Here is a 12,494-nt window from a genome sequence, read left to right as displayed (position 1 = left end):
AATAGTTTCCAATTATTTATTTGACTTTTACTGCATTTCTGCATCAATATAAAATTGTTTTTTTGAAATATCCAAGGACAAACAAACGAGCCATTTTCATCATAAATACCTTGAACCATTTAAGCAGACGGACAATGAGGGAGTTAACTGAACAGGGCAAGAGGGAATACAAAAAGTCAAGGCACACCATGTTACAGTAACACCAAGTGGAAAGAGTTGAAACCTCTGCAGATTAAGAGCCCTTCAGCTCAGCATTAAAATATTTAATGTTTAAAAAAAAAAAAGAAGAAAAAAAACAAGGAGGGACAGAATAACCGGCATTCAATATCTCCTACAGTCAAACCTTTTATTCACAGTCAGACACACCGATCTGATGACAAATTCATGTTCAAATTTGAAATGAAAATGACAAGGGAAAAAAAAGGGATGGCCAAGTTTCTGCATAAATCAGCTGTGCTTCATGTGGACTTGGGAACAGATTCAATTAAACCTCCACCAAACACTAAGTGACAGCAACCACCACGATGATGAGCAGCGGCAGGCAGGTCGACATGTGCGAGTGTCACTGGTTTCCAGGTACATTTTGTTTACGGGGGAAGAAGAGAAAAAGAAGAGAAGAAGGGGGAAGTTGGAGTGTCGCTACACAGGAGTGAGAAGTCACAAAGTGGTTGCCCTGGTCAGTTCACTGTCCATTGAGATCTATTAAGAAGAGGTGGGGCCCTTCAACACATCCCATAGTTGGAAGTCAAGCAGTCGGGGTGGGGAGGAAGAGGAGGAGGAGGGGGAGGGGGTAAAGCAGAGACTTCTATCTCATGAAGTTTCCTCCTCCGATTTCTCTCTTGTACCTGTTGGTGAGGTGGTCTGCTTGGGTCGTGAGCTTGGACAGAACTCCGAACAGTCCCCTGAGGTGATAGTGAAACTGATGCTCCAGGTCCGTGTTGTCGTCCGGGAGCAGATCCCCGGTGACCGGCGGCTGCTGCTCCTCCTGCTTCACCGCCATCTCCAGGAAGCTGGCGCCGCTGCTCATCTCCCTCTTCAGCAGACCCCACTCCATGTCGTTCTTTATGGACTTGAGGAGCAGGTAGTGCTCGTACATGTCCCTCTGCTTGTTGGGGCACGGCGGTTCGTTGTTGTTGTTGTTGTTGTTGGGCTCCACCTGGCTGGCCGCCTGCTCCTCCAGCGGCACGTCTCGCAGCAGGCTGGGCACCATGATGGTCTCGTCCATGTTGTTGGCAGCTGCTATGAAGCGGTGCATGACGTTGATGAGGGAGTGCTTGTTGCTGGCCGAGTCGCTGCTGATTTGCATCATTGTGAAGGCTTTAGGTTTTTCTTTTTTCTTTGCTTGGTTACAGTGAAGAGCTGGGCAGGTGGAGTTTTTAAGGCAGGGCTGCTTGATGTTTCAGAGGTGGCTGATCTGCAGGAGAGATTGATTTAAGAGACATTAGTACGCAGGAAAGAGGTGCAAGCAGCAAAAAGGTGCAGACAGTTGGCTCAGATGCTGCAAAAAAACAAACAAAAAAACGGGTCCTAACACCATCAACTCTCTCTTTCCTGGTCTGCACACACGGCTTGGTTAAGAAAGAAACCGATTCATATCCTTCCTGCTCCCCCCTCCACCCCACCCCCCTCTCTGCCCTCACACAGTACAGCCAGGTTGCAGGAAATATGAAATAGAGGCAGCTCGTTTCATCTCATCCACTGAGCAAAAACCTGATACTAAATTTCTAAAATCAGGCACACACATACAATAAAACCCCACAGTGAACATCTGGACCAGCACCCATCATCGTGCCGCATTGTATTTCCCCAATCTAACCCGTCGATATGACCTTGACTTCCTGCTATTAGAAATAACCCGGAGTACTCGCTGCAGAGGCTTCAGATAAATAAATAAAAGGAGGAAGCAACTGACCTGAACCACGAGGTAACCTGAGGGAAATCTTTCTTGGCGCGCTGGTTAAATAAACCAAGTCTTCTCAGGTTCCGCACACCACCCGCCAGGAAGGAACATGAAAATTTCCTCGACTGACTGGTAGCTGAACCCTGCCTTTTATACCCGACACGCCGGGTTGGGGTGGAAGAGGAAAAAGATAGAGTCCACCCCCTTTGTGTATTTTCTAGAGCGCCAATTGGACCCAATGGGAGATGTAGGCGGGTTCAAACAGCATCTGATCACAATCGGACCAATGAGAAAACGCACCGCTGCTGTCAATCAAATGTACTTTTCTCCGTGGCTTGGCTGTAATTAGCTGCACCCTATTTGCTGCTGCTGCTCATCTTTTCCAGACCGTTAGTAGCCTCGAGGCAGCAGCGCTTCACTTTGCCCGTGCGAATCTGCGCAGTTGCGAGGTGTTGTGGCACGTCGTGCGTCACGCGTCACCGGTTTGTCAGATCATCTATGAGTTTAACAGGTGGTTTTTAAACATCACGCACACAAGAGACACTGAAACAACGTGGAGATGATGATGTGCTGGAGAAACCAGACGATGCAGCTCGGGATGGATTTCTCGCTTGGATTTTTACATCGAGTCATTTTGTAAACTGAAGCCGCCTGAGTTTATTACTGCGCAAACACTGACACCTGGTGGTCAGACACCGCCAGTGCAACATTATGTCACGGCCAACCTGAACAAAACAAAAACCCTCATCATCCCACTGATTTACTCTAGCCTACATGATAGCCTATATTTAATGCTCAAGTCTTAAATTATTCTGAAGATGGTCTTACCGGATGCTTTTAGTTTGAGATTGCTCCCATGTGAAAGAAACAGTGGCATCAACTCTTAACACTGAGGTTATCAGGGCTTCAGGTTTATCTGCATGTAAGAGGAAGTGAGCAGGGGTGCAGACATTTACCGCGACGAGAGTGGCAGCAGGAGCAGCACAGGTGTTTTTAATGAAGCTAATCAATGATGAGATGCAGCGTCTTTGAGGTCGTTAGTCACACCTGTGACTCTCCGCTGACTCACAAAACTGAAAGCTAGATACATAAATAAATAAATAACCTTGAGCTTTCTTTCAAAATAGCTTACACGTTTTTATTTTATTTTATTTTATATTATACACTCAATTTAAATATCACAGCCTTTGTTATTAAACTTTGAAAGAAGTTCACTTTTCCTTACAGCACGTTTTTCAGGCCAAGGACCCCCAAACTTATGGAGAGATGGAGCACAGACCCCTACTATATTAATAAGAAATGTTGTATTATATTAAACAGTGCCACATATAAACGTACCTTGTCATCGTGCATTCAATACTAAGCTATTCAAATAATACACAAGTTCATATATTAATGTTTTTATTTTGTACAGTGAGTAGGGCGGCCATGCCTCTGCCATTTATAAACAGACCTTGTTAACTGATACCAATGCTGATATCAACTATGTCTATCAATTGCATGACAGTCATGCACACAAGCTATTCAAATTTACCTTTTTATTTGTAACATAAATGTGGAAACTAAAAGATATAAAAATTGTCTACTCAACCAAAATTTCCACAACCCCCTGCAGCTCCTCCATGGAACTGACCTCTGCCTTACAGTAACAAACACGCCATGCTGATGCCCCCTCTCTAAGGCCACTAGACTCCATTTACCACTCTGCCTTCAGGTTTATTGTTTCAGTGCAGATAATAAGGACACCCCCCATTACACCCTTCATGATAAAGATGGTTGGCGTTCCCTGTTTCAGTGATGGTAGAAACACTGGAACGTGTTTATCTACAAAGCTATTAAAGGGAAACAGCCTTCTACTAGGCTATCTCATCCTGGCTGCTTCGGTACTCTGGCCCCTACTTAACACACTCCTATGTGATTGGCTGATGCTTCAGGAAACACAAAACCACAGCCGATCTAGGAAGGACTGCCTTTGCTGTTAGGGCAGAAATGTAATGGAATAATCTGCAAACGTCAGTGAAAACACTTGAAAACACTTCAGCCTCCCTGTAACTCCACAAGTAGTCGTCTGTTTTGAGTTTCATTTGTGTGTTTGACCTTCCCTCATCCTTCCCTGTGAAATATTTTAACTATAAACAGACTGTTGCTCTTAAACCGACCCTGTGTAAACAAAGTGATGAGGGAGAAAGTCCACAGCCTGTGCAAATATGTTATAAAAAATGTATCTGAAACTCATTTTCTTAGTTGCCTTCCACTGCAGATCTGCTGGGAAACACTGCCGTAAACTAAAGGAGATTTTGCACTAAAAGAGGCTGTAGGGGGCGCTACAGGCCCTTTGCTGCATGTCATCCCTGTAATCCAGCAATCAAAGTACATCAAAAAGACAAAATCTTCTGAGGGCCGCTATAATCAAGAGGAATGATTAAAGCAACTGGATCTTGTTTAAGTGCTCATACGGACACTTGATTATTGTTTAAGGACAGACCTGAAAAAAATGTGACGCTGTCCTTTAATTCCATTTTTGACTTAATTTGAGTGTTTGTTTTATTTATTTTCTTTCACACTGATGTTTTGAGTCAACTTTGACAATGTTACAATGTATCCTGTCAATATGGCCACACTGTCTTAAGATATTTGATGGTATTCAAGGAGAATACAACTAAAGCAATACAGTTATGTCATGTTATGAGGCTTGATTGTAGCACAAAGACTGATGTAGCAGCATGTAGTCGGAAAACTGGGTTAGGGTTGGTTTATACTTGCTATTAAATGTTTTTCTGCATAGTGAGAAACTAAATGCTTTTCACATCTTGTGTTTTGTATTTATCTCCACGAGGCCCCAAATAGCTGCGTTTTATACCCCTTGCCAAATATCTCCTTCTGCTGTGGAACAAAAATCATCCTGAGCTTCACGCAACTCTTCGGTAAGGATTTTTTTATTTTATTTTTTCAAGTATTTTACATGCATCCACAAAAGAATAACAATTTTTAACACTGAAAACTGTGATACAAAGGGTGGCTGGGGCTGCTGTACTTGGCACACACGAACATGGGCTTTTCAACAATACTGGCCAACACAGTCGTCAGTAAGGCTCAGCTTCAGAGTCCTTACTGCAAATCACACACTCTTGATTTCAGGGTGGCGACCTCTCGTTCCATATCTCAGGCTAAATTCACTTAGTGTTGCAGAGAAGTCGAACGTTTATTGTCTAGCTTATTGTCTAGATTTCATCTGCTATAGACTACATACTAATTATAGCAACATTACAAAATAAGGCAAAGGCATTATACAAAGACAAGAAAAGGGTAGAGTTAATTACCCCAAATGAAAAAGTAACATCTAAGAAACGACATCTATGTCTGATGTAAATTCCCTAATTAAATCCCAGGAGTTAACACTGATCCCTGAATGTCCAGGTCCCTTTTCTTTTCACTAAAACAACGCTGCTATTATCCCCACTTGTCTTTAACACGATTCCCTTCTGCTTGTTTGTCGTTGGTCAGACTGAATAAAAGAGGAAGTGGTGAGTGTTTTTCCCTCTCTAAAATAACAACAACTAAAGACACACATACATAATGTTAAAAATCACAGGAGATTCATTTAACTCAGTTTTCACCAGGAGCTGCCCGTCAGTAACCTGCAAACACAGACAAGAAACACACAGGTTGTTATAAACCAATTTGCCCATTTGTGTCTGTATTTGAACATTAGACCATTAACTAACTAATGAATTTACCTGTCGTACCTGTGGAAGGTCACTGCTAGACCATCTCGTACTGGTTGTTGGTGATGTATCGAGACAAGCAGCAGGCCAGGAATATCCCAATGAGCTGAGAGGAAATTCAATTAAAATAAATAATGAGTTGTCAAAACACAGATAAAAAAGCTCCCATCAAAACACAACAAACTGAAAGTAACTTTTTCAAAACGCAAACACATGAAATTGTTGGTTGTAAATGTTATCTGAGTCTTCACAGTGACGATTAGGCCCACCTTTGACCTCTTGTGCAGTTTCACAATATGACGCCTGATTATAATCACCATGTTAGAGTTGTTTTTGACATTCATATCATCTTGACTCTCTTGGTCATAACTCAGTACATTACTGATAATGTTCTCTGTGTTCAGCAAATATTTCACTCTATGAATCCCAACGCTGCCGGGGCTGAATCATAAATTCAGTGCATTTGTTTAGTGTAAAGGCAGAACATGGGTTATGGAGAGTGCTCTGCTATCTACACTTCTATTAATACTTTATGTGCAGTCCAAAGAGTCAACGTGTGAAATATAGACTCCAGAGCATTTTATGTCAACAAGAGCCCAAGTGATTATGTGCACAGTGCAAACACAACAGACAGTGGAGTGTCAAGCTCCTCTTTAACGCTGAAGGTAAACAAAGGTTTTGTTTACAAGAAAACTCTGCAGGGAAGCTTTCACTGGTTTAAACTGGGGATTTTTTCAGACATACTTTTACCATTTTTGTCATTATTTCATAGAAACAGAGAGAGAAAGAGGATGAAATGCAACAAATATCCTTCACCAGACTGTGACTGTGTCTAATGGTGCGTTCATTACAACTCGGAGGTCGGAATTCCCAACTCGGAAATTTCCGACTTCCGACATCATTGCGTTCACGCTGCAGGAACTCGGAAGAGAAAAAACATGGATACCCAAAGGAAGTTTGGCATGTTGTGGCTCATAGCTTAATACGAAAAATATATGCAGCAGCAAATTATGTTTATTTTGGAGGCAAATGAAGAGAGAGGAGACGCCGCAGACGAGTGCACATATAATATTATGGCCTTGATAACAGTTAAACGTTATTTCCGTCACATACAAGGACCACAATTTCACACAATACAACAATCACAGCTTAATATAAACGTATTTCATATAGGCTGCTGCAATAATACACAAAACATATGCATTAAAACCTCAACAAATAACTTAAAAATTCTAAATTCTAACTGTTTAGACGAGGGCTGCCATGTTTTGATATTGTCGTGACGTCAAGTCGGAGCTCTGAAATGATACCCGAGTTTCCGACCTGTAATTTCCGAGTTCGCAGCCGTTGAATTCATTTTTTACAACTTGGAGCTCGTTTTTTTCCGACTTCAGAGTTGTCTTGAACGCAGCATTATATCCCTTAGCCATCAAGTGACTAAAAGAGCGATTTCTTATTTTCTGACTTTTTGCACATTCATATACACTGCCCAAGACAGATGTTGCAGGGTGATCTGTCCAGATGTCACCACACTAGACTGTCTCTGTGTCACTGCATCGCTGATGATCACCAAAGCCTACGAAAACTTAACCTGATGGCTCCGTTTGTTCTGAGACAAAAACATGGGAGAGAGCGGCCTGATGTGATGTACCTGGAAAAATGCAATCCCAAAGGAGATCCCTGCAATGATTCCCAGGTTGGCCTCCATCACATGGCTCACCAATGCAAAGCAGCCCTGCACCGCAGAAAAACAAAGGGTTATGGAGAGGCTGAGCGGTGTCGTTCACACACACATCTTTACAACATGGCAGGAAGTGAACTTACCGTCGTGTACACCTCTTGCGCAGCCTTGTCCAGGTCTTTGAGGGTCTCCTCTGAGCACTTGGCGTTTTCTTTACAGCAGCTGGCAGGGATGCCCTTCTCTTGGAAATACTTTGTGTCTCTCCAGTCGGTGAAGTTTTTCACCCCACAGCAATGCAACTACAGAGAACAGAGTCTATGGTCTTTATTCAGCAGAAAACTGGGTCAAAAATGTGAAGAAAAAAAAAAACAGCTGGGTGTCGGTTTTCTTGCAATAGCATGAGTGATGTCACTGCAGATGTTTTGGGAGATTAAGAAAAACACCTGCAGTGACAAGATCCTGAAAATCTTAAATCAACAGAGAAGCAGTGCAGCAGTGCAGCACTGCTTCGCTGCGCTTCACTGTTTAGTTACCCTTTAAAATGTTCTTATATAAACACAAGTTCTTTGATTTGCGCAGCGGGACACAAATAAAGTCAGATAAAAAACGACACCATTAGTGCAGCAGAAAAACCTCCAACTTACAGTCCTCTGGATGGTGTCAACTGCGCTACTGCCGTCGGTGCTGTTGTAGGTGCTCACAGCATTGTCATAGGCGTTTCCTAATTTGGCTTTGATCTGGTGCAAGCAAAACAACATAGGAGATATTTTAGTGAGCTGATGCGATCCCTCTGTGATATATCTGAATGTTGCTGCACCAGAAACACACCTCGTGTCTGAAGATGAAGCCTGAGATGCCGGCAACCAGCTCAGCCAGGAACACCAAGGTCAAAAACATGGCATACTGCAGGAGAAGAACAAGAGGAGAGGGAGTTACACAGGGGAATATTTCAGGGGGCGTTTGTTTGTGTCGTGTGGTCCTTCACTGACCAGTTTCAGCATCCATGGGCTGCCGCGGCACGTAGCGAAGCAACCGAACAGTCCGAAAATAACGATGGTGGCTCCGGTCCCGATTAGGACATATGGTGCATTGGTGCTCTCGTCAGAAGCCAGGGAGAAATAGGCCTCCAGGCTCACCTTCCCCCACACCCCGACCGCCAGCAGGATCACGCCTGTGAACTGAAGGAGACAGCAGGGCGAGGAGTCAGCTCCAGCATCAAAGAGCCACAGAGAGAAAGATGATGAGGGTTTTTTTTTTTTTTTTCAGGCTGTGTCTCACTAAAAACCCGAAGATTAAAGGTTCAAACCCACGTTCCTCGTGACCCCACTGGTTCAAACAGCGTTGACTCACTTTCAATTATAAAATCTACAGTCTCCAGGTTTGTTTTCAGTGACTCCCAGTAACAAAAACAAAGAATCATTTCATGAACTAAGACACATGTCGCCATTCTCTGACATTTTAATACAAGAAAATATCAAGATGATCATTTGATAATAAGGATAATCAGCTAAATAATACAGTGCTCAGATAATTACGTTAGTCTGCAACTTTGATGATATTCTTTGATTGAAAATGCAAAATATTTGCTAGTTCAAAGTTCTTAAATGTGCAAAATGGGTGCTTCTCTTTGTCATACATGCTATATAACAATATAATAAATTTAATATGTTTGGATCTGGACGTGTGGACAAAACAAGCGATTTGAAGACATCCTGTATCCCATTTTCTGAGATTTTATCAACCAAACAAATACGCAAATCCAGACAATACACAGCAGCTCATTTGATAATGAAAATAATCATTAAAATGTGATCCTGTGATTAAAATCCAAGCCAGTTAACTCTTTCCATCATATTCAGTGGAAACGTTCTGCGTCAGGCACCAAGCACTCAGCCTCCTAACACAGGTCTAAAAATATGAACTTAAATGTTATGTACCGAGCAGCTCCTCAGACAGACCGGCAATTTGTACTAAATCTGGCAAATATCAGGGTTTAATTAAGAGCCATGATGGGCAGAGTCCAGGAAAGACACAATTTCCATTATTGATTTCCTTCATTAAATCTCCACTGTTCCCCGGGGGACATGCAGATGAAGGGAAACAGATGAGTTAGAGGAGGACATTTAAGCTCCGAGACGAGATGTGCAATGAGTCTATATTATTACTCACTATCACCATTACATATTTACTCTACTCCCCTTCCACTGTCAGTCAAAATATCCATGATAAATGTGCTGCAGGTCGTTCATTGGTCTGTCAAATTATAATAAAAACACACCTGGGACACCTCACTAGCTTCGGCCTGTGGTTCATTCGTCTCAGCGTCTTCTCCTTTAAAAACTACCCACACAAGTCATTAGCCTGAGGGGAGGCATCAGCTCCACCAGCAAAGAGCAATAAATTGTTAGATAAAAGCACTGACCTGATCTCTGTGTTAGCAGCGGCAGCCTGAGACTGAGACGGCTGTTTGTTCGGTGCAATGATTAATGGGGGAAGCAACAAGAAGTGCTTATTTTCTTCTGAAAACAAGCAGTATGTTTATTTTCCCTCCTTGTAATTGGAGCTGCAACTAGCAGTTATTTTCATCATCAGTTACCCTAATGATTATTGTCATAGTTAATTGTTTTTGTGAGTAGACTATCAGAAAACAGCAGAAACATTAATTACAGATTCCTGCAGCTCAAAGTCGTGGATTCACATTTCACAATGCTGATTTCATACTAAGAAGAACAGTCAGAAATCCAAACAGCACTTTGATAATAAGTCAATTTACCAAACATCCCTTTGTGTGATATAAACCTGAATAACTCTTTGAACTGTTGGTTGGACAGAACAAGACCTTTGTAGGTCTCATTTTACTGGTATTTTCACCAACATCTTTTGAAACTTATACTTTCAAACTGAACAATTAATCAACTAACTGGGGAAATAATTATCAGAATCATTTATAAAGACAAAAGAAATGTTACTTCAAGCCCTAGGCTACTTCCTCCCAACTGAGAGAGGTCCAGGATTTTTCTTCATCATTTTGAGGAAATGTGGAATGTGCCTCCAGGCCAACATACAACTCATGAACAAGGACATATGGAGAACAAAGTTTCCAATAAAAGCCTATTTATAAATTATTTAACTTCAGCCTCTCTGGTTTTGCCACTTCAAAATTACATAGCTACAGTATGAGAATTAGCCTGCAACTATGAAAGGAAAAATAATAGGCCTACATGTGATATGGTTTCCTTATCATTTTATGACAGTGAATTTATCAGGGGCCTTTTTTTAATGGTGCATTTACTAGGCTATAGCTAAATATTCTGCACCACACTCAGCAGTTAGTGGAAATGGTAGTAATGAGTAGTAAACTGGATTTTCATGTCATGTTTTAATATCATTATTGCTTTAATGATCATTTTATAGAGAAATAAAGTTTTACTGATAAAAATATTATGTTTTCAATAGTATTGGTTTTACTCCAACACAATCCAAAGTAATGAATAATGAAAGATATCAATGACAACAACTAGAGAGAGATCAATGCAAGATCAATAGACTTCAGTTGATTGGACGATTATTCACTGCAATTTTACCACTATTGGACTGTAAAACAACAGAATAACCTTCAGTGGACAATGTTAGACCTCTAACAGCTGCACTGAGAGTGACTTTGGTGAACATCTGCCTGTTTTTCTTTAGGACACGTCGGTGAAAACGCTGATAACCTTTTCTTTTTTTTTTCTCCCCCTGAGCAACACAAACATCTGCTCCAACGTCTCCAACGGTCGCTACGTAACGTTCTCAACAAGTGGTTCTTTACGTCAACGGCCAAAGAACTCCACTCGGCTGCGCGTGGACTTTAACTCGGTTTAGTTCCCTGTCCGTCACGGTTTGTCCCGGTTTGAGCAGACGAGGTGTTTTTTTAGTCGGAGCCCTGTTGTTGGCAGCGACGCCGCTTTTAGCCCATTGTTGCTTCTTTAGCTTGTTGCCCCCCTCCTCCTCCGCCTTCAGGCTGCTACTCACCCAGAATATGAGGCTGTAGGAGACGAGGAAAGTCTTGAGGCAGGTAATCACCGGCTTCGTCTGAAGCCGTCGGGACGGCGGCGACATGGTGGGTGGTTTTTACTTGGAGCTGAGGGGGGAAAAGGGGAGAAAAGTTCACTTCACTGCGCCTCGGAAGGGAGAGGAGAGGAGAAAAAAAAAACTTCGGGATAAATCCAAGGAGAGAGGGGGAAGTGTCGTCACTAACCCAGATTCACTTTCCTGAGGGGATGAACAGATTTGCTCGGTCCGGACCAGAGTCTCTGGTCTGAGCAGCAGCAACTCTGAAACCACACCACAAGCAGGCACGGCTTTTCAAAATAAAACACAAAGGGGAGCATAATGTTAGCAAACTAAAGAAGGCTGTTTTGTGAGGTGTCTTATGTTTGTTTGTTTGCTTTTTTAAAAGTTTTTAAACCCTAGAATCCAAGAGTAGCATAACATAACATAACATAACATAACATAACATAACAATCCTGCATGAGGCTTTCATTATACTAATTGATAATTAATTAAATGCTCATTTATGAGGTTGCAATTTGGGGTTTTGTTTTTTGTCCTCTAAATTTACATCAGTGGAGGAAGATTACTAGAGAAACACATCACATATAGCCTAATGAAATATCAGGAAATATATTTAGACTACTACTACTACTACTACTTATCTATAATGATGAGTAATGAAAACATTTTATGACTTAAAATTAGATTTGTTCAACATAGTGAAAATTGCGAGAGAGAAAAAGAAGATACAATTTACTTAAAAAATACATTATTTAGTTTTTCTATCTTCAAATAGCCTATTGAAATGAAAGATGACTCTTTTTGACAGGCCTTTTTTTCTCATTAAAGCAGAAGTAAGCGATCCGGTCGTTTTGGCTAACTTCTTGTCAGCCGATGGAGTTAGCAGCCCCCGCCCTCGTCATGGATCTATTGGTCCTCGTCCCTACGTCACCACATTCACGTTCATCCCTTGGCTGCACACACAGCCCTTCATGCCGTTCTCTCTCCTCATTGGATAAAGCTTGTAGGATACAAGGAAGTAGCAGTTTTCTCCTCGGCTTACAGCAGAGCAGAGTGACTGACAGACCCGTGTTTCGGACCAAACATGTAAGTGATTGCTGTCGGAAGATATAACTATTTAAGACTTATATTA

The 12,494-nt window shown here is 41.9% G+C and overlaps 2 protein-coding genes across 3 annotated transcripts; both read right to left on the bottom strand.

Moving 5' to 3' along the window:
* On the bottom strand, window positions 1-2,075 carry mid1ip1l (MID1 interacting protein 1, like). The gene is made up of 2 exons (XM_083980848.1): window positions 1,913-2,075; window positions 1-1,414 (listed from the first exon to the last, which is right to left on the bottom strand). Exon 2 carries the CDS (start codon window positions 1,307-1,309, stop codon window positions 806-808), a length of 504 nt encoding a protein of 167 aa, XP_083836974.1. The 5' UTR covers window positions 1,310-1,414; window positions 1,913-2,075; the 3' UTR covers window positions 1-805.
* Window positions 2,076-4,820: 2,745 nt separating this feature from the next.
* On the bottom strand, window positions 4,821-11,611 carry tspan6 (tetraspanin 6). Of its 2 annotated transcripts, XM_083980988.1 has the most exons (9): window positions 11,547-11,611; window positions 11,321-11,429; window positions 8,296-8,484; window positions 8,135-8,209; window positions 7,951-8,043; window positions 7,450-7,605; window positions 7,277-7,360; window positions 5,638-5,731; window positions 4,821-5,538 (listed from the first exon to the last, which is right to left on the bottom strand). In XM_083980988.1, exons 2-8 carry the CDS (start codon window positions 11,405-11,407, stop codon window positions 5,663-5,665), a joined length of 753 nt encoding a protein of 250 aa, XP_083837114.1. In that variant the 5' UTR covers window positions 11,408-11,429; window positions 11,547-11,611; the 3' UTR covers window positions 4,821-5,538; window positions 5,638-5,662. The 2 variants fall into 2 exon arrangements, with proteins under 2 accessions (XP_083837114.1, XP_083837113.1); XM_083980987.1 differs by lacking the exon at window positions 11,547-11,611 and having other exon boundaries at window positions 5,647-5,731; window positions 11,321-11,540.
* Between the last annotated feature and the right edge of the window lie 883 nt (window positions 11,612-12,494).

Source organism: Trachurus trachurus (genome assembly GCF_905171665.1).
Source record: "Trachurus trachurus genome assembly, chromosome: 10".
In the NCBI taxonomy this organism is placed as follows: Eukaryota; Metazoa; Chordata; class Actinopteri; order Carangiformes; family Carangidae; genus Trachurus; species Trachurus trachurus.
This window is presented reverse-complemented; position numbering and strand designations above follow the sequence as displayed.

Bases quoted from the DNA above. Each gene is read 5' to 3' on its own strand.
- mid1ip1l (XM_083980848.1), bottom strand. From the start codon at position 1,309: ATGATGCAAATCAGCAGCGACTCGGCCAGCAACAAGCACTCCCTCATC.
- tspan6 (XM_083980988.1), bottom strand. From the start codon at position 11,407: ATGTCGCCGCCGTCCCGACGGCTTCAGACGAAGCCGGTGATTACCTGC. The intron at 7,606-7,950 runs GTAAGTTGGAGG...TGTTCTCTGTAG, and splicing joins TTGACACCATCCAGAGGACT to TTGCATTGCTGTGGGGTGAA. The intron at 5,732-7,276 runs GTACATCACATC...ATTTCCTCTCAG, and splicing joins TTGGGATTGCATTTTTCCAG to CTCATTGGGATATTCCTGGC.